This window comes from Melopsittacus undulatus, chromosome 2 (assembly GCF_012275295.1).
Source record: "Melopsittacus undulatus isolate bMelUnd1 chromosome 2, bMelUnd1.mat.Z, whole genome shotgun sequence".
In the NCBI taxonomy this organism is placed as follows: Eukaryota; Metazoa; Chordata; class Aves; order Psittaciformes; family Psittaculidae; genus Melopsittacus; species Melopsittacus undulatus.
Window position 1 is genome coordinate 76,908,317 of NC_047528.1, and position 22,480 is coordinate 76,930,796.

Genomic DNA, 22,480 nt, shown 5'->3' on the forward strand with positions numbered 1-22,480 from the left:
AAAGCACCAACTAGCAGTGCATGACCTTAAAAGTGGTTTCTGTTATGAAGAAACTGTGTGGCTGTACATGTGCCATATGCTGCTGCTTGTCTTCTGTGAATTTAAAGCCTCCTGTGGAGGGTCTATGCAGTAGTACAATGCAAGCTATTAAAAAGTCAGTATTTGCCAGAGGCTACCACAGGTAGCTTCTGCTTCGTGTTTTGAAGGATGTGCCGTATTTCAGGTAATGCTGTATAGTAGCTGGTGATAAACATCTGTCTTGGAAGTAGGCATATATCTGAAGGAAGCTAGAAACTCTGAGAATTATGGGGTTTGTTTGTTTGTTTTTTTCTCCAACCTACTTGGTTCTCTGTAAGTGCTGTAGCTTGATTGGGAGAATAACAGGGAAAGTACAAGGATTCACTTTGTATGTGCATTGGGATCATTGATGCTACTGTAGTACTTTGAGAATATCACAGTGGGCTGAATGTGAAAGCAATCACAGATATGCTTTCTCAAAATGATCTGATGTTAGTAAAAGTCACAGAAAGATAATGTAAACCAAGAAGCAGCCTCAAGGAATTACCCAGAGAAGATAATCAGCACTGTCATTTTCCTATTATATGAAACCTGTGTGTGGCAGCATGTTTGGAATTCATCCAAATAAAAGAACCTGATTTTTACATTTATAGAAATGTGGTTTATCAACACTTAGGCTATAAAGCTTTCTACCTTCAAGTATCTTTCCTTCCAAATGTCAAAGTAGTCTCAACCTGATGTGCTAATTTTTCTTATGGATTATAAGATACACATTTATACTAATTAGTTGAAGTATTTAGGAAGGACATAAAACTTTGTGCTTTGGGAAGCAGAACAACTGATAGATATCTAGCTAGGAGTAAGATGTTTTCTGTGGAAAGTTTATGCTGTTCCTCATGTTGCTTTGTCACAACTACGTCCAGGAGTACAGGTCAACTGTCAGACCTATTGCTTTACCTATGTCTGGTAATCAAATTACAAGGTGAAGCTCTGACCACATGTGGGCTTTTGAATTCTTAGGACATCCACACAATAAAAAAACAAAGGGGAAGGAGAAGCAAAAATTGCTCATGTGAGATGAGCATACTCTCACATCCACATTTGCAACACTCTAATTTTTAACAAACACTGATTCTGCAGCTACAAGTTTTTATTTTAAATATGATGTTTGAGTGATTCTCTTTTCTGTTCCAGCCACTCAGGAATCTAATGCACTTAAAGCCAGACCACGATCCAGGTACTGCTTTCTTTCTATTTCAGGACAAGACATATGTTCCTCTGCTGTTAGATGCAAGGCATAAGAACTGGTGTCATTTTTTTTTTTTTTAAATTTAATGGGTGGTGTGCTGAAAGTACAGCTGAGACCAGTCAGGTTTACCAAGAGGGGTGTATAGCTACAGACTGCATAAATACTGTCCTTGGGCCCTGTGGTCTCCAGTCATAAGGCACTAGGGCATTTGCCTCTCTGCCCAGCCCTGCTGGGTGACTGCCTCCAGCCCAGCCCCAGGGGAGTTGGGGAGGGACAGTGGGGATCATCCCATCACAGGGAACATTTTAGCAAGTTTGTGCTGTGAAACCTACACAGTGCTTGCATATGGAGGGAGACACTGCATGCTCCCATAGAAACAGCAATAGTAACTCAGCCCGTGGATGTAGGTGAGTGAATCCTTTCATTGGTGTGCCTGTACTTGACTATGACTAGTTGGTGTGTGATGGAGAGGCTAATAAGCTTACACTGTTGTGTGATACAAATTATGTATGCTGAAGTTTGATGTTTAAAAGTAAAGGGAAACCTGTGCCAGGAAATACTGTGTATAAATGGATTATGTGTTGGGTTTGGAGTTCACCATTCTCACATGCAGCCATATGGTTCCTTTAAAACTTTTGGTTTAGGTGCTCATTAGAGGGTTTCATTTTTTATTCTTTTGTTCCCTCAGTTAATGAGAGTATAATCAGGAGCTCCCTTCTTACAAAGCCTGCTAATAAGACAGAATCAGCTGTAAGCATGATGGAGGAAGACCGAAATGCTCTCTTCTTAGGACCTATGTCCAGGCAGGCTGAACTGCCTTGTGTGCCATTTTTCTCTTGCTAGCCAAAGCTTTCTGGTTTTCATGCTGTGCTAAATTTCCTTGCTGTGTTAGAGAATCATAAATTGCAAATATGAAAAAAAAAGGTTTAAAAAAGTATTTTATGCAAAAATGTATAAAACAGCAAATGCTTAAACAAGTTGGAAAAAAGTCACTTGAATGTAACTACTGTATCATATCTGACTGTCTCACATCTGACTATGTGTCACTGCTTCAATGCAGAACTTGAGACTAAAGGTTCCTGGGCACATCTTTGAACTCAGATCTTCTGCTGCACTTGGTCCTGTATAGCCTGGAGGGCTCTGTAGACTTGAGGGTCTCTATCTTCAGGTGTGCCTGACCACCAGAGGCTACAATTTGGGTCTGTTACAGCCCTCAGCTCTGGAGAGAATCGTGACTTTCTAGCCTAAGCTGAGCATATTCTTAGGCTGTTGACTCTTAACTAACTTCTATATGCCAAGTCTGCTCGCTGCAAGCAACAATTCACTGTCACATGGCTCTGTGTTGGCACTGTTGGGTTGGCATATTTTTGCCTGACAGCTGCTATCTTACTTGATCTTTTACAAAAATTTAAGGATCTCAAACTATTAAGTTGCACAATTTTAATGCAAAGAAAATACACACTGCATAATATGGAAAGTAGAAGTATAAAACCTTAAGATCCTGATTAAAAGCTCTTCCATTTATTTCAGGGGGTTTAGTTATGTTTGATTTGATAAGGCTATGGAATTCAAAACTCCACCAAGACAAAAAATTCATCATCAGTAGAGGTTTTTGTGTCATGTGTAAAATTTGAAGCAATAACATCTTTAACTCCTGTATTTATTAAAGCTTATATCAGAAACATAGGATGAGCATTGCCAAATGTCTGTTCTGCTGAAGAGCTGTTTTCTAGCAACAGCCTGTTTGGGAAAAAAAAAAAAAAAAAGAAAAAAAGAATACATTTGCCATTAGTGAGAGTTATTTCTGTTCTACTCGAATGTGTTTTTGGTCTTGCCTGGCATGCATAATGTGTTATAGTAAGTGTAACATCTCACATTGTCAATGCTCATTTTGAGCAAAGCTCTCAGTCTCACAGAAAAAAATGGTAACTACAACAGCTGAAAAATATTGGACACTATTCAGCAAAATCAAAATTCTTAGCAAATGCACTGCATTGGGATTGATGTGATGTGGGAAGGCCTGGAAAGAGGTACTGAGTCATGTATTGTATCAGTTTCAGTCACTTTGGAGCCATTTGGTTTTTCTGGATTTTGTGGAATTTGGTGTCTTAGGAAAAAATATTTTAAATAGTAGAATATTGTAAATGTCAAAATGTGTATTTACAAGAGGAAGGTTGAAGGTATACATGTAGAAACACTATCCTCACAGTTGGGAAAGGCAGCAGAAACTCCAAGTGGTGGGGGGAATTTTACTCAGTTTTAGCCAAAGTAGTTGCTACAATTATCCTGTTGACAGTTAAAGTTGGGTAAGAAGGCCTGAAGCTGTGACATAAAAGGCCTTAAAATAATACTAGCCCTGTGAGCATGACTCGTTCCTTTCTCCAGATGCGTAGGTCCCTCTGTTGCCAAATTACAAGTGTCTTAGTACAAGTGGGAGCTTCTAGTCATTGGGGCAAGGAATTTCCACCATGAACCTGAGTTCTGCTCACTGTATTTTTAGGTACTATTCACTGTAGTTGTTTAAAATTAATTTCTGAAATAAAATAATTTTCTGCCTTTCATGCCCTCTGTTTTTCCTTAGGTCTTACTCTAGTACATCAATAGAAGATGCCATGAAAAAGGGAGAAGAACCCCCTACTCCACCTCCAAGGCCACAGAAATCACACTCCAGGGCTTCCTCTTTGGATCTGAACAAAATATTTCAACAAAACACACAAGGTAATGTTTGCTTTCTTTCCCCATTTTGAGACTATTTAGGTTACTTACGTACTTGGCAACTTGATCTATTTGCACAAATGGTTGACAGTATGTGCGTATGCTCACCTTTTCTATAGGTATTAATACGCTACAGAAGTAGTTGCACTTTCTTACATTACATTGCTGTTGAGGGGAAAAAATCACTTTTGCTATAATTAAGGTGATTATAATGTTTTCTGGCACAGTAATGGGAAGTTTAACATATGGTAGTCTGTCATCACTGACTGTTTATATCTAGTCTGACTGTTTAGACAACTCTTATCAGTTACTACAATATATTTGATTATTATTACTATTTTTTTGTGGTTCAGAAGCTGGAAGAAACCCCTTAGTGTTTAAACTGAGAGAAAAGTGAGTTAACATTTTTGATGTTAAAAGTCTACTGCATTGGGACGGTCAGAAACCATTGTTTAAGTAAAAAGAAAGGGTAATTTCTTTTGACACGGGTGCATATTGAGGAGAAAGAAGATGTAGAATAGTAGCTGGAATGAACTGAAAGAAAATGGCCTTCCAGCATGTTAGTGTTTGAGTGTTCCTCTTGCCTTGTACAGGGAGCAGTGGAAAGAGGAGCTTTCTGATCCAGGGTAGCAGTCATCCAGCATGGATGTGCTTTAGCAGTGTCCTTGAACCAGACCAGAGCCTGTATGTGGTGCAGACCAATCATCTGACTCAAAGACTAGGTTAAACACTGTCATGTTTATGCTTCAGAAGAAAGCTAATGTTTGACTGTGTCAAGGAATGTTTTAACTGCGCTCTCTAATGTGGTTGTTGGAGAAAGAGTTTCACCTCATGCTGTATGGGCCTTTTTTTGTACACACACCAGAGAGAATTCAAGAGTCCTGCTCTGAGAAGCAGGAGTCCTGTGCTGAGGAATAAAAAATAAACGACTTCTTTTTTCTTTCTTTTCTTTCCCTCTTCCTCCTCACTCCGCTCCATTCCTCCCCCACACACACCTCTCCACCCCCACCTTACACAGTGAGGCAATTCCTGATCTTTGACTGTGGTTCATGTTGAGAGATCTATTGCCTCCAATTTTGGTTTCCTTTATATATCAAAATAAAACCCCAGACAGAGCCAAGGACACATTTTCTAAGGCAGTAAATACTCTTAGAATCTAGATAAAAAGTATAATTGGAAGGAAGTAAACTTGGATTTAAGTTTCTCTTGGAACACAAATGAAAGGAGAATCTATCAAAGAAGTAATTCTGTGAATTAAAATTATCATCTTACTTTTGAAATGGATTATTTTGAAAGCTACCATTACTTCTGAAGTAACATAACATTTTTTTCTGGGAAACAGAAACAAGGTGACAGTGTTATAGTGAGTGCAGAAATGGATAACTTGTCTTACCAATACTTTTTGGAGGGTTTCCTCACATGAAGTGGTACAACTAAGTAAGGAGAGGTAGTTGATTGCTTGCAAAAGAAAGTGCTTTGGTCACCCTAAGACTGTTCATCACAGTAGGTTGAAATTTATGACTAATTATAGTTGGAACAAAAATTGGCTCTAAGTTTACAAACCTGAAGTATAGTGTGTTACCAGATTGCAGAAATGTGGAAGACCTCCCAGAGGCTCAGCTTCTTCCTCTGCTTTCAGGGTCTTGGCTTGTAATTTTTTTCTCTCTTGAATGTTCCCTGATGGCAATGCTAAATATTTGTGTGGAGCTGTTCTATTTTGTGTCAAAAATGTAAATACTCGTTGTGAAAGATAAGGAGGAATTTGCAGTCTTGGAGGATTTAAGGAAGAACTTGTTAAACAATTTGTAGGCCACCCCGAAGAAGGGTTCCACTTCAAAGAAACGTGAATTGTCAGGAGGAGATTAAATCAATCCATCCCAGTGTTCCCAGGTACCATGGAGTATTTACCTTGTTCTGTTTTGAAGTAAAATGTCAGCATTGGAAGTCCTATTTTCAGAAACATATGCATGTTCTTTCCTGTCACTAAGCTCTGAATAGCTGTTCTGTAACATCCTATTGATAATGGGGTTTTATATAGCTGCTTGCTTTTCTTCCACTTCCCTTGTTTTGATCATCTCACTGTTTTTTCATTTTCCCTACTGATTTTGCTTCTCAGTTAGAAATTCCAGTCTCATCACTTTCAGATACCTTTTTCACCTAGGGACAGGTCTTCCTCAGGGAGCAGTCATTGTTTCAGAGCCAATCTCTTTACCAAGGTGCACTTTCCACTTTCTAAAAAGTCAGTTTAAAGGAAGACATAGATTAAGCAGTAACTGTCTTGCCAAAAAGGAAATGTGTTTGTGTGAAGTAAATTGCACGCATTCGTATAATAACAAGCTGTATTCTTACTTCTGCTGACAATATAAAAAATAGAATAGTTTCCATCTGCCATCAGAAGATACAGATTTATAATATAGATCACGTGGTGACAATGTACCATTTACATTTCTTGGCTATTGGGATAATACAGCCTGGCATAAACGTCAAACCTGATGTGTTTCTATCGACAGGTCAGTTGATTATTTTCTGTCCCAATGTACTCTAGAGTGAATTTTGGCTTTATGTTTTCTCCCTATTTTCCTTCCTTTGTAGGTTTTCAAAAATAGTCTCACTGTCACAGCTGAACAAGAAAAAATAGCTGTAACGACCATCTCTTCTAGCACCACTGTATTGCCTAGTATCAGAAGAGAAAACGAGACTATAAAATCCACCATTTAAATAGTTTTCGGAATATATCCAACATGATTAGAATAATCACATTTTGATACATTAGTTTTTGTGCTGCTAAGTCTTGTTCAAAAATAAATCTGATTTTAGGAGTTTGGTGGATAATATTCTCCCACACCTATGAAGGAGTGTTCAGTAGTATTGAGTTTTATTTTTAGTTCCTCGTTGGTCATGTTGATCCCTAGGTATCAGTTCTTCAATTGTAAAGCGGTTTGAATTGAATTGTAAAGTGTTTTGAAGCATTTTTTTGTCCATTCCATTTTTAAAGGGCAGAAAAAGAAAAATCTTTTTTCTTCAAGTAAGTTCAGCCAAAGACTGTGGCAGATTCTTGTTGCATGCACTGTTTTTTGGGAGGGTATCTTTGTTTGGTTTTATTTATTGTTGGTGTATCATGTTTGCCACCATCTTACGATTCCCCTCTCCTGGCAAGTATGAGCACAGAACACTTATTTGTGATGTTTGGGACATCCAGCAATGCATTACTCACAGAAACTGTGCTTCAGAATTGTTGAATTGGAATGTAAGTGCACTTGAAGAAGGTGCCTTCATTCATACTCCCTAGTTGCACTCTTCTGGGACACCTTAGCTAGTGTTACTCAGGAAAAATATAAAAAAATATGAGAACTTACTGAAAGGCCTCACCTTCTGGAATGTCCATATGGGAATTTCTGTTAAGAAATGTTAAGAAACAGAAATCTCTTTGATTTTATGGGTTTGTTGGTTTGTTTTTATTTTAATCATGTAGTCTTTGTGATAGCATCTGAGAAAAATTCAGTCCTACTAGATTCTCAGAGTATTTCTTTTTGTTGAATGTATAATCTCTGGCATTTGGCCTGTGTACATATTAAGAAAATACTTGGCTAGGTTTTATGCATTCCTGGAGAGACAACAGCAGGTTTTAAGTAGAAACAAAAATGCCAGTTAAAATGCATACATGACCTGCTTTACAGCATCTTTTCTCTCTAGCCCACTGTCTAGTCTTACTTTGGGAGCCAAGAGTGAGACCTGAGAGCCTGTGGCCCTCAGAGCTTTCCTAAACTGTACACAGAGGTCATTTGCAGAATTAGTTGCTCTCTGGTGCTTCTTGTGTTCCCTTTCATCTGTCCTGTGATCTGGGTGATGGGGCAGGTATTGAGGGTGGCAAAATTGGCACAGCTCAGAGCCTGGTGCTCCTGCAGCCACCTTTTACCCTCAGCAGCAACTGTAAGCTAGGGTCTTGCCTTGGGGTAACTCTGGGACTGGGGCAAGTCTCAGCTTAAGTATTAAAACCCCAAAATGTGTCTGTTGTCTTCTGGTGTTTTGCTCAGTTATATTTTCTGCCGATGACAACTATTAAAGGATTTATTTCTTGGCGATTATTGGCAGAGACAGTAGTCTGGGCCTTGTTAGATTGATAGAGATGCCTCTGAAATACATTTTATTTCCCATTTAGTTTCATTTCTTAATTGCATAACATCTTTTAATTAACAGTTCTGTAGAACAAAGGATACTTGTTTGGAAAAGAGATTTTGCTTTGATGAAACAACAAATTGTAAGCAGTGTAGTTGATGTGGGAGTAGAGTATCTCTGTGTAATTCATCAAAACAGCCATATAACTATTTACAAATGAATTTTTAACTGAAGGTTTTCAGCACTCATTTGCTTTTGAAACTCACCTCCTGCTGTGGCTGTCCCTGCAGTGAAGAACATGTGGAATGCAGGCACTATTTCTAACCTTGTCTTGCGAGCAAATACTATAACCTGGATTTGCTCTTTTGGGGGTGCTGATTTCAGCCAGCAACGTGGGGCTAGTATTTTTGGATTTTTTCCTCCCTTTTAAAATGTGAGCTGTTAAGTACCACACTTGGTAAGGGGAAACACAGCTAGCATTTTATTTAAGTGCAGTGTTTTCTGTTACAGATGTTTTCCTAACTGCAGTCAGATCTGTAACCTCTGCTTATCTCTGCTGGGCTAGCGATGGCTTCCAAACAAGGACGCGTTCCCTCTACTCTAAATGTGTTCACAAAAAAGGAACAAGAGAACAGATTTATTGTTGTGCATCAGCATTCCTGTGATACAAATGTGTCCCCACATCACTTCTATATTTCTTAATATACACGTTTCCTACACGGTTTAAAGTGGTTCTTTTCTCAGAAGGCTCAGTCAGTACAAACTTCTGCATGCTTTTGTTAGTGCTAGAGGAAGGCTCTCATTCAGCATCACATTTTATCCTGTTTTTCATACCTCTGAAGATGACTCTTAGTTACTTCATTTACTTCATCGAGCCTTCATTACTTCATTCGTATAACACAACCTTTCCTCAAATGTACAGGCTTGGTGGGTTTTATCTGCAAAATGTTTAATTTCTGAATAGCAGTGTTGAGATGCCTTTTTTTCATATTTGCCTAATCACAGCCAAATTTTATGTATTTCTGAATTTTCAGTCCACATATCAAATAGAACAGTTCTGTAATTGTGTAGGAAAGAGGATTTGCAGAATTAAAATGATTGTTTCTCCATTGCCGTACACTTCTTAATGCAAACTGGTTCAAATAGTTACCCTATTACTGTTTCCAGCTGGTTTCAGCAATATTTTTTTCAGCTACATCATATTTTCAGCTTAGTGAGCCAAATGCAGGTGACTTTACCTTTTGGCAAAGGGAACTGGATACTAAAAAACCTGCCAAGCCTAACACAGGTAAGTGTGATTGCTGCATTAACTTCTGTATTTTTTAAAGCTTAATTATATTTGCCAGGAAATATCTGTATCTGTTGAGGTTAGCTGTCTGCAAGTCTTAGTTACCAAAGGCAGCCTTTTAAGGGGTTTTGCAGGGGTTTATGTTGTTTGTGTTACTATAAATACAGATTTCTCAACTAACTTACTGGTTCAAAAGTGACAAGGGGAACCTAGAATAGTAATGTCCTTTTTTGTGCTGAATGTAGGTGACAGTGAATTTAATTCAGTAATTAGTCTTCAGAACCCCTTCCTCTCATTTTTCTTGTATTCATCGAATTGTTCAGGTTGGAAAAGAACATTAAGCTCATCAAATCCATTAACCTAGCACTGCCAAGTCCACCACTTGTGGGCACCAAGTTCACAAGTGTTACATCTGCATGTCTCAAATACCTCCAGGAATGGTAACTGAGCCACTTCCCTGGGCAGATCCTTATTGGTCTTCAGTAAAATCCAGCTATTTTCTTGGGTAATGGGGCTGGATTTTACTCCTATTGTAGTGCTGTGCTGTCTTGCATGTTACTGTGCTGTGTTTATTAATCAGACCAAAACAATAAATTAGGAAACTAAGTCTGAAAGACGTTTATTTTAGAATAGCAATAATGGCAAATACCATCAGCAAAATATGCCATTTCACTGAATATCATTTGCAGAGTATACAAGAGCTCTAATGTTGTCAGCTTCATTGAGTTAAGAATGCAGAGTCAATTTAATATCTTTAGTTGTAAGGGTTGCAACAACAACTGCAATTTAAACTAAATTAAATTAAATTTGAAGCATACAGTTTTTTCTTTTGGGACTCAGCTCCTCATCTATTACTGGAGCTGCTGTTTCCTTGTAGTCCTGTTGCCCTCCACATTATATATACATGATCACTGAACTGAGCTTACTCTGAATAAAATATGAATGTCTTCCCTCTGATTTGAATGGAGGATTTTTATGCTTCTTAGCCTTTTGGAATTTTTTATGAAGGATTTATGTGTTTACAACTATGTAACTTATTTCTTTGCCCAACTGGACAAGGATATAATTAAGATTGAATAGACTGGAGAAAATAGTGAGGGCATAAATGGATGAATGGTTATTACATGATGGGAATCTGATGGGGTAACTTATTTCTGTGTTTTAAGATTTTTAAAATTTCATGTGAATCTCTGAGGGCTGAGTCCAGAGAGTACTCATGTGAAAACTGGGGTAACTCTCAGCAGCTTTTAAGTGTAAATGTTTCTTGGCAGTTTGTGTAAGTGGAACTCCTTTTGAATTACTTTTTTTTTATTTCTAATTGTAGCTCTTTGTAGGATGGAGGAATGGTTATCAGTCTGTTTTCATTCTGTTCCAGGTTGTTTAAAAAATGAAATTTTAATCCATAACCTCTTTTATAGCAAAAATTAAGATTCAGATGTTCTGACTACCCCTGCCAACCCCACTGACCTATTTTCATGACTCTATGTGGGTTCCGTGAGAAATACTGTGTTCCTTGAATACTCTGTTCCTTGAAAAAATGTCCTTCGTACCTGCTGTTTCTCATGTGGAACAGGGGGCAAGTTACCTCCCTTGCAGGGGAGACACTGGAGATGCAGATGTCCTCCGGAAGTGCCTGAGCCATAGGTGGAACTAGAGGATGGTGGTAGCACACTGCTCTTCCTGGCTCTACTGTGCCTGCTCTGAGTTGATCTGTGTTGAAAATGGTCACAGGTGGCAAGTGCTGGAGCCTGCAGCACTCTCACTGTGGTCTCTAGAGGTGAGAAGCTCTGACTGATGTGTGGGAGTAGGTGGAGGGACTGTGCCTCACTATGGGTGGAGAATGAAGGTAAATGTGAAGTGAGAGGGAACAAAATCACAAATAGTTTACTTTCAGGGTTGGAAGCAGAGGAGGAGAAACAGTCCCCAAATAGAAACACACAGGAAAGGATGGGGTAGAGAAAACTAACTAGAAAACGAAAGGGTTTAGAGAAAACCAAGGACAGGAAGTTAGAAAGACAGATGTTGTAGTCATATGATATTAAAAAAAAACAAACAACCCCCCCCCAAAAAAAAGTTAAAAAAATACCTGGCTTACAGATTTTACTGGAAACATCCTGAATTTCATGGGTAGGGCATTAAAAAAAGACATAAAACCCCACCCCAGTGGTGCTTTGCTTGTTTGATTAGAAAGTGACCCGTCAAATGCATAAGCATGCTAGTGCCCTAAAATGAAGTCATACCTGTGAGTTCACTGTGCAGAAGCATTAATTGCTTAAGGTCTGGCTATATCTTTTTCTAATTATTTGGAAAGTACTTGGATAACTTTCCATGCAGTTGAGGTATGAATAATGTTCTTTATGATTAGCGCATGAAACAGACCTGTAACAAGTGTGTCTGTGATGTCAGGTGTGTCATAACATTCACATTGTGTGATGCACAAAGCTTTGCTGCTGAGCAGGTTCCCAAAACTAACTGTAAAAAGATAGGTTATTCTGGTGCTGATAGTGCTTTCTTCAGTCTTTTTACAAACCTGATAAAAAAAAAAGGACTGTCAGGATTCAAAATTTTTTTTTCCATTGCTATGACCTTCTGCGGAGTTATTAGTAGGAATTATTAATAAATAGATATTTCACAACTACCTTACACAAATTCTTCATTAAATTTACATTCCTGGCTACAGCTTTAAAATTTCGCATGTGGCAACTTTTTGCAGACATAGTAGTGAGAATTAATGACTTGGATCACTTGAAAAATAGTTACTTCACAATCACCTTACTAATGCTATTGTTGGGAATGTAAGTAAACGAAGGAGTGCAAAGAACAGTGTCAGTATTATGGAATATCCAAGTACCAGTTTCTGTGAGCTCTAAGAAAAGTTTGGTAAGATGGAGGTAAACAGAAACCAGCTTAGACACAGAGCCCTTCTGCAGTCTGCCTTTGGCAACAGAAGCAGGAAGAGTATCTCAAAAAAACTCTCCAAAGCAGTGTCAGAGTAGAAGGTTGAAAATGCCATCTTCCCAGACTACCTAAGGAACTGAAGCCTTATGTAGTTTGAGGAACTGAAGAATAATTTGTCCTGTTGGAGTATAGTTTTTGCATTGTTTTCAGTATTGCTGATCTTTGCTTCCTGATAAGATTAATTGGTTGGTCTGTTAAGCCTGATCTGGGAGCTAAACATTCTGAAGCAGCATAAACTGATGTAAATCTGCTGTGCAATGAGCCTTTCCCTCAATCAACAATGCTTTAGCATCCACTTGAAAAGTAGCAAACACATCAGCTGGACAGACTGCTGAGACATCTAATCTAGATCATGCTTTTGTCAAGAAACACTGGGCCAAATGATCCTTGAGGTTCTTTCCAACCTGGCATTCTAGGACCCTACTGAGGAACCCTCTCAGAGTTTTCTTACAGTTTAAGTCCCTGGATGACCCCCACCCAATTGCGGGAGGGGTGGTATTTGTTGTGATGAAGCTGAACAGAAGCAAGAACTTGGATTTAGGATGGTTCCGTAGGTTTGACTGGACTATGATAATCTTATGTTTTCCCTGGTCTCCCCTTCTTAGATTGTTGTCTGCCAGGGAAACTGAAGGCAGAGCAGCATGGCCAGATAACATGGCATGGCCTGTTCTCAGAGTGTACAATTACAACCTGGTGTTTGTTTTAAAATATTAATCTAGCTTCAGATAGGAAAAACCTGTTTCTTTTTTTTTTATCTAGTGTTATGTCCTGTTAGTGCTATCAAGCCTTTGTGATTGCTAAAACAGGGCAGAAAAAATGGTCCTGGAAGCTTTCCATGCAGATAATCTGCCTTAAAGTGTAAACATGTTGAGTAAAGAGCCATGATTTTTGAACCAGAAGCCTTATTGCTATCATTGTGGGGGTAACTAGTGCATGAAAATGCTCTCATTTACAGGAATACATGTGATATGGATGCTGGATATGCTTAAATCTATTCTACTGGTACCTGTATGGCCTTTCTACAGTGCTGTCTCTGAGATTTGCTTAATGTGGCTCACCCTGGTTTGAATGCCAGTGAACTGCTCACTTACAAGGCAACCTATGCAAGACTCATTGTGCTCCCTCCAGTCCTTCTGCTTTTGCACAGCCAGTGAAGACTTGTTTTCCAACAGCAGTGGCATGCAGCTTATCCAGGCTCTGGGGTGTGCACCTGAAACAGGACATTTGGCTGTTTGGTGCTCGGTCAAAGTGTACCTTCATTTTAAAAGCAGATCTCCCTCCCGTATTAGTGTTGGCTTTCAGAGCTAACATGCTGTCTCTAACAGCAAGAGTCTATCTGTGCAAGGGGCAGTCTCCCAGGAAGGAAGGAGGAAGGTATTCTGGAATAGCCTAAGTACAAGTCACCTGCTAATACACATAAAAATCTACGAGTATCTTGGTAATAGTGCCCTCTTTGAGGGTAAGGGCACTAGAGAAGGCTGAAGCATGAAGTACTTGTCATTAATTTTTTTTTTTCATTGCCCTGTGGGGGAAAAAAAGGGAGGTTTTGTATAAGTTTTTATCAGTCCTCAAAGTCAAATAACTTGTGTCTAGCAATTGTGCTCACATAAGTATGATTTCCTTCTAACAACAGGCCAAAGATGTTCTGCAACAGCAGGAATTTTATTAATATTTCATGAGTAGCTTAAGTTAGATTCTGAAGGATTAAAAAGAGGAAACTGGGTCAAATGAACATAGTGCAAGCATCTAACTTCTTTAATGCTAAATTAATTTATGCTGTATTTTGAAAGCTGAAGAAGCAGGTTTTGGGGGTTTTGTGGTTTGTATTTATTTTTCTTCTATTAATTTTTAATTTGACCATCTGATGGAAAAATTACTTCTGAAATTTTGTGGGACAAATCTCAGGAGACTTGTGGAGTTTCACAGTGCGTGCAGCCACTTCAGGAGATGTTTCTTCGGCAAGCCCAGTGGCTTTGTGCATAAAGACTCCACTGCTGCTTTCCTAGGTATATCACTGGTTTTGAAGAATCAGGGAGCGAGGACAGTAAGTGCTGTATCCTCTAGAGCTGAAGTTGTGGTGAGTTCTCAATGGATGCAGCACTTGCAGTAAAGCTTTGGAGGTCCTGCCAGAGTAAACCAGCAAATAAAAAAATGATGGGGCCTTGGAGGGGGCTGTGTATATACAGAAGGGCCAAGGGAGCTGCTGTGGACAGTGCCTTCCCTCAGCACCTCTGACCCCCACACCATGTACCACTTCCTACTTCCTAACGACCATGTTTTTTCAAATCTCTTACACCTGTAGGTGTGTTAGTGGCTCCCTTGCTTAAGCTAAGTTGGGTTTTAATTGTTGCTGGCATTGCATACAGTAATAATAGGCTTAATTTTGATTCAAAAGATGATCAGGGATTTTAGGCCTCATTATTATTTAAGAGACGAATATACAGAAAGTATAAAAAAACTCTGATATGTTGTAAGTCTCTTTGGAGCTGTATATATTCAATCTTACTGTTACCACTGTTTTCACCCACGCATTTTTACTCTGTCACTGCTGTCCTTAATGGTTAATATGTTTTGTCTTCATATTTTCAACTATGTAGACATTTTTAGACTTGGTGTATAAAATACGTAAATGGATAAGCCATTTACAAGGTACATAATGGTCTTTGTGGCTTTTTAAAATATGCATAAAAATAAAATGTGTCTAAATGTAATTACTGGCTTCACATTATCATGGTAAAAAGCATTTCTAGGTTTAATATTGCTGGGGTTTTTTTGCTAAGAAAATAATCACCTTAGTGCAGAGCCCTCCGTGCGACAGGAGCCTGGGGAGGGTAACCCATCTAAGGACTCCTGGTTGCTGTCTCTGTGTTAGCTTCCCGTCTTCCGATGCCTTTGAAAGTCACCATGTGCCCTGCAGTTTTTTCCTGTGGTGGGTTTCAGGTATTTTACAGAAACTCAGAGATATTGTGGCTGGACCTACATGATTGTTGCCCTTCCTTTGTTCTGGCTCAAATTAAAAGCGGACATTGCATTACATTAGAGGGGCCTGAACTAACCATTAGGATGTCTTCTTCTCCTTACTTCTTCCTCTAAAATACCTCCAGTAAGTGATAACATACAAATGTAAAGCATCAACACAAAGAAATGGATTTCTTTTTGCTTCATTTAAGCTTTCATCCTATTAATTCCATGGCAGATGTTTTATTTTTAAGCCTGCACTTTGTCATATAGTGTGTTTTATCTGGAGACAATGCTAAAGCATCACTTAAAAAAAACCCTGTTAATGGCAAAGAGCAAAGTCCCAAGGACAAGTAGACAACGTTTCTGTTTGTTTTTTTTTTAAACTAGAATTGGATTGCTTAAGTGACAGCTTTTGTGGCTTACTGCCTTCCATCTCTGCTGGTTTACCATAACATTGTGGATTTTTACAGCAATTAAGTCACTACTCATTCAACTACTCAGGAAGTAATTTCAAACAAGGTTTTGCTCAATAGAGTTTGGTTTCTGTTATTAAAGTATTGAATATGGCCTCTTCACTAGTAATTAGCATGGAAATTAATTCTGGTTTTATTTAGAATTAATGTGGGTTTTTGTTGTTGTTTTTTTTCTTCCTGTCTTACTGTTCAGCTGTGAGGTCTGGCTGGCTGCCCCCACCACCGCCTGCACTGCCCCCTCGACCTTCTGTGTCTCAGGTATGGACAAAGGACAAATAATACTTTGTGTGTTATTCACTTACTTATGTTACTGTTGCAGTGGTTAGCGCAAGTTGAGTTGGGTATGGCAGTTATTCTTGCTTCCAAGTTAATGCACATCTGCTGTCTGCTCTGCAGTTCCATAGGTGTCCTTCATCGGTCTTTCTAGTGTGGTGTGTTACTGTGTCAGATTACACACTAATTACATCTTTTTGTAGTGGAGCTGACATGCACCCACTACACAAAACTGTAAATTAAAGGGCACTAATGCTAGTCTACTGAGAGCTTTATGCCCAAAAGGCATGGGCTTGATATCTGCTATTTGCTTCTCAAGCTTCAGCTGCTCAGGGGACATCTGCTATGGGAGCTGCAGCATATAACAGTTTATTTAGCTCATGGGTTTAAAAAGTAATGCTGAAAGGAAGTGTATGCAATGTCAGTGATATTACCAAGTTTCAAACCATTAGTGGCAAGCTTTTGGTTTGCTCTTGGGTGAGTTTTTGTTTGTTTGCTTTTAGAACATGACACAACTACAGCACAATGCAAATTGACTAAATCATGTGTACCTGAATCCAGATTCTTCTTCATGTTTTAGGAAATGATGGAGGATCAATGTCTTGTTCTTTTTATGTTCTTGGCTCTCTTAAGTCTTAGGCAGAAGTATGCTTCATGTGTTACTCCTTTAGGTGAAGTATAATAATAGAAAACAAGGCCATAGGGGACCTAACTGCCTATTACGTATAAAAACTTAGTGAGACACCATCCATGGGCCAGAAACATTTGTCCCTTGTGTTTTGGATCTGCTCCTAAGAGTCTGCTGTTGAACTGCTATGGCACAGTGCTTGCAATAGAGATGATAAAAGGCTCGTTGTCATCCTGAGCTCCACCAGCAGCTGGTTGCTGTTTTCCTCTGTACAACCTTTTTTAGCATCTGAGTGCAGCTAGTTTCTACCTTGAGGACTGTAGAGTGACCTGTTTTGAGCTTGCATGCTTCTCCCAAGTTGGTATGGCATTAGCCATACTGCTAATACCACATGCTCCATGTTTCACCTATCACATTCCTGCTTTCTCTAACATTTTGTAGAGACCAGTGTTTCCCTTTGGCTTTTCCTGATCCTACAACAGGCTCACTGCCTCCCTGCCTTGTGCCTGCAGCAGCTCTTGCTGCAGCCCACACTGGCCCTCCTGCCACTGCTTGGACTAGCCACAGCACACCAATTCTGTGCAGTGCAAGCCCTCTTGCTGCTATTGGAAAAGCAGTGAATATAACAAATCCTGTTCTTGGGGGAGTAAAACCACTGTTTTCAAGCAAGGTTCTGCTACTTGTTAGTTTTCTTGTTCTAAGATAGATTTGTGTTTCCTTAACAGGGCAGTGAGGAGAGATGTTAGTGCATTTAAGCAGATTTATGCATGTCCAGCAGCTTCCTTGACAGAAAATACTGAACCAACTGCTCATCCTACACTGGGCTATGCACATTATAGGCCCTTTTAAAACTGATAAACACAAGAAGATTCTTATGTGAAATTCTTGGTCCAGTCCTCTCCAATACAAATACCTGGTTTCTGAAAGAAAAAAAAAAAATAAAGAGTGGCTTCTGTGCCTACTCAGTAATGAATATATAGCTGATGCTTTTCTTACATGCATCACTTATGCTTATTCAATTTATTTCTGATGCTTTTTAAAGATATCAAATATCTCAAAAATATTCTTGTTCTGACATCTAGCAAAAACGTACATAAAACTGATTCTTGAAAGCATAATAAACCATGCTGGTCACATTGCTTATTTTATCTCCAAGTGTGCCTTTCTGTGATAAAGGTAACAGGCAGTAAGGAAGTATGTGTGATGGGGTCATAATTCAGCTGAGCTGACCCTTATGAATAGGATGTAAGCAAAAGTAAGCATATGGATTACATTAGTCCAGTGGGGCCCTAGATTTAAAGAGCATGAAGATGTTGGAGGAAGGAATCTGCTTTCAAAACTGAGGCAGGATCAAGAACTGAAGAAAAGTCATGATGCTGAAATCGCACCTTCAGCTTTCCCTGTTTCAGAGTTTACCAAACTCTTCTTAAATTTCTGGTTTAACTTATTTTTCAGCAATGCTATCGAAAATCCTATTTTATTGCTATATCATTTTGCTATATGCCTGCAGTTAAGCACTGTGAATGACAAATGTAGCTTGTAAATGAAGCGAATCCCACATCCATTTCAGGTGGCTGTGCGCAATATATGTGTGCTCATGGTGTGATTATTTTGGCTCAGCTTTAGAAATCAGTTGATGGAGGAGGAGGAGAGGGAAATAATTTCTTCTGGGGACTGCAGTTTTCTATGGATGGCTGGGAAGCAGCTTGAACTAGTTGGCTCTTTAGAGTGAGATTAAAGGCCTCGTGGGGTGTAAAAGCTGAAGTGTGGAAAAGAGATACGAAGGCATAGGTATTACATTGCAGTGGAGCAGAAATCCTTCTGTGAGCTTAATCAATAGCAACATAGAAATGGCATCTTGACTTTGGTCCTGGGTTGCTGTTGGTTTTAGTGGAATTTACTTCAACCTTTAGGAAAACATTATTTTTCCTCTCAGAACCTCCAAGGTAATCAAGCTTGGTAGCACTGAAACACTGCTTATTCAGAGTGTGCCAAATGTCTCTAGTCACACCACAAACTGCTTAAATTATGTCTGTGTCCAACTCTGCCTCCATAGTGCAGTCAGCTGAATGAGGGCAGAGGACTGTATCAGTGGGTGAGCATAGTACAAAGTAAATCTTGGAGCTAATACTGCTGTGCCCTTGATTCAGAGCTCAGTGTGTGCCCAGGCTTACTATGGGAGGCTCAGATCTTGGGATCCTGTGAGGACATGGCTGGTTTATGGGGAAATAGCAGTGGGGCTGGGTTCTCTGTGCTGGGTTGCTGTGTGGTCAGCCTGTGCTGTTCCACACCTCTAGTGGGTCGACACCTTTACAGATGTGGCTGCATCTCTTCTTACTTCTACAATGGATTTTGGGGTTGGTGGATTAACTTTGTATTTTCTTTTCCTCTTCTTGGAGGCCTGTAAAAGGCTATGGTTGCTCCATCTCTTTGGGATTTTTCTCCATTGCTAAAGTCAGCATTCTATCAACTTTGTATCAGTCCACAAACTGTACCCAGGCTTTTCTCAGAACTTTCACCAGACATTTCTCTGATGCAGTGGTGCTTTTGTCTGAGGTCCTTATGGCGATTGTAAATAAATTGAATACATAAAGATGGTCGAAAGACAAGTTTCTATAACATGGATACCCCATTGTCTCCAATTTATGATCTTTTAACCCCAGTTCTAGCCCATATGATGTTTTCAGTCATATTGTGAAACGCAGTATGGAACGCTTTATTAGTATTGTCAGTTCATGTTACTTTTCTATTAAGAAAAGTAAGTAATTCAAGATTTGCCTAAATCCTGTAAAGGGCACTTGGAAAGATTATGTATGGAAACAGGTTTATACAAAGACTAGAGTTTTGTTTGGGATAATACGTCATTTTGAAGAGCTTTATTACTGTGTATATGCCTGCATAACTTCACTGGCACCTTCTGTAATCCCTAATAGCACATCTCACACTTAGCAAGTCTGCAGTAGCTGCTTGGGTTTAAGGATAATTTTCTCTCCATTAGTTTCCCTATTTCTTTGGACCACAAATATTTAACATGCTGCAAGATGATGTATAGACTTTGGACAGTGGCAATGGTTTAACTCTCTCACTTCCCATGACATGCTATAGTTATGGCTTTCCCACTCTTTTTTAATTTTGGGGGCTTTTAAAAAGTTTTTAGGGGGTTTTGTATCGTCCCCTGAGCCTGAGTGATGGTAAACAGAACAGATAACCTGTAGCTTGTTGGAATACCTACAGGTTTTTTTCTCTGGGCTTGTTGAGGACTGGATTCAGAGGCTTGGGTAATTTTTCCTGATCCCATGCTCCTAACCTAATAGTAAACTGAAGTCATCAAGGATAAATGGCATAAAGATGGCCCCCAAACTTTTGTGCAGATTCAGGGTGGTACATAGAATATTTGTGTAACTTGGAGGCAGTAAGAATCACAATAGGAAGGCAATAGCTATGTAGCTGATTCGCAGTGACACAGATTCCAGATAGGAAATAAATTTGGGTGCTCATGAATAACATTCCACTGGAATCAAATGTGTACACACATTTCATTTAAGCCTCTGTTACTTTTTTTACATGGAAAGCAAAGTAATACTTCATTACTGTCGGCTTTTAGGCCTACAGGAGTTGTTTACCACAGCTGCTTACTGTGGCAGATTCAGTAGCATATTTATGTTAATAGGAATTATGGATGAACACCGAAAAGCAAATATAACTTTAGGATTTTATCCAACATCAGCTCACTATCTGCAACGTTGCCCAATTAGAGCAACATTCCTTTATTTGAATCACTCTATTTCATTACCTTCCTCTGCAGTACTGAAGGCGTATCTTCAGACCTGCCCGTGCTGTATAAGGGTATTTGAAAACAGTGTGATTGGAAAAAAACCCTGTGTATCTTGGCTGAAAAAACTTATGTTCCTAGTTTCTTTTCCCAGACTCTAAATTTTAGACCTGTTGATTTTGTAAATTCACGCTGGTTTGTTCTGGACTTTTATTTCTGGAGACTTTGGGACCTGGTTTTCCCACTGGTTCTATGGTGGCAGTTTTGACAGGCACCGAAAAAATTATGGGTTAAGGCAAAGTGTTCAAGTGGAGTGAAGTAGGTAGGCAGCTGTTAACATTATCAAATTGAGGTATCCTGAGTACAGTGCAGCTCTGAAGATTAAAATCTCACTGTTTTACATGAGCTCAGAATTAGGCTGTCAGTTTAGTGATGATCGTTACCATTACATGTTACAGATTTGGTGAAGTCATCATGGAAACCAAGTGCTGTGAGGGATGATGGGTGGGTTACCCTGCCCAGTTGCAGGCACCTGGTGTTTTTGGAAAGCAAAGATATTATTCTTTTTAACATATTGAATGTTCTGCTCTCCAAATGTTACTTGATATTTCAAAATCCATGGGGCTTTTCGGCCATTCATCATCTAGAATTGCAAGTGGAAACTGGGACCCAGTTCAAAAACTTGTCTTCACTAACATGGCTCCAAGTTCTGCTGAATCCACTGAGAGCCACAAGCAGGGGGTATGCTCAGTCTGGGTCTGTCATTTTTGATTACACATGCCCGTGCTGATCCCCAGCACTGAGGCTGAGATGTGGGGAAGGGCTCCTGTCTGTCCTGCTGGGACCTCATGGCCTCCTGAGAGGCCACCTGTAGGCTCTGTGCTGGGAGCTGGGCTGGCTGTTTCCCCACCACCAGTGTCTGTATAAAGCTGAGATACATGGAGGATGAGGTAGGGCTTGCTTGTCTCTGTTATCACAGAATCATAGGTTTGGGTTGGAAAGGACCTTAGAGATCATCAAGTTCCAGTCCCTGTGCCATGGGCAGGGACACCTTCCACTAGACCAGGTTGCTCAAAGTGCTGTCCAACCTGGCCTTGAACACTGCCAGGGGTGGGGCAGACACAGGTTCTCTGGACAACCTGTGCCAGTGCCTCACCACCCTCATAGTGAAGAATTTGTTCCTCATATCTAATCTACATCTCTCCTCTTTCAGTTTAAAGCCGTTCCCCCTTGTCCTATCACTATATGCTCTTGTGAAAAGCCCCTCTCCAGATTTCTTGTAGGCCCCTTTAGATATTGGAAGGCTGCACTGAGGTCTCCCCAGAACCTTCTGTTCTCCAGGCTGAACAAGCCCAGCTCTCTCAGTTATGAGGCTGTTTGGAGAAAATATTCATCAAGCTGAGGCACTGTCTTAGTCTGTAAAATTATGTGAGCAATTTCAAGTACTAGCAGGACACCTGGAGTTTTACAGGAAGGAATTTTTTTGTAATAGAAATTACAAAACAAAAAAAAAGTATGAAGAAATTGCTTTTGGCAGCATACTATTTGTATACATGGTGGTATTCTACTATATAAAACTAAATGAATGCTTTCTTATCTTGCATTTACAACCACTGTGCAAGATGAGGGAGAGTCTTTTGATCATCTCCATGGTCGTGGCTGCAGAATAACATACATAGTATAATCAATGCAGCAAGTACTGAAGAAGCCTATAACTGTAATAGAACTGAAAGTCTTCTGTAACATGAAAGATTTTGCCATCTGCCACTTTAATATAGTACAAGTGGATTTTTTTCCTCTCATGAAAATTATATATTAAATCTACAGCAGCCAGACAATATAAATTACAGTTTAAGAAGCGGTGAAAGTAGCACAGTTAAAATTTAATCTGGGGAGTAGTTGATGGATGCCATAAAATCCTTTCTGAAGAGGTTTCTGTAGAAGAAGGGCAACTACCTTAATTAAAATGTGTTGTAACAGTTTTTGAATTTGGCTTCACATTTATTGTAACAACAACAACAAAAAAGGT

At 39.4% G+C, this 22,480-nt stretch overlaps 1 protein-coding gene across 1 annotated transcript in view; it reads left to right on the forward strand.

Moving 5' to 3' along the window:
- REPS2 (RALBP1 associated Eps domain containing 2) overlaps positions 1-22,480 on the forward strand; it is a 96,749-nt gene that overhangs the window by 61,257 nt on the left and 13,012 nt on the right. The window contains exons 12-14 of the mRNA XM_034074469.1: positions 1,213-1,255; positions 3,849-3,985; positions 15,972-16,036. Coding sequence (XP_033930360.1) covers positions 1,213-1,255; positions 3,849-3,985; positions 15,972-16,036 — 245 coding nt within the window. The remainder of the gene's footprint in view (positions 1-1,212; positions 1,256-3,848; positions 3,986-15,971; positions 16,037-22,480) is intronic.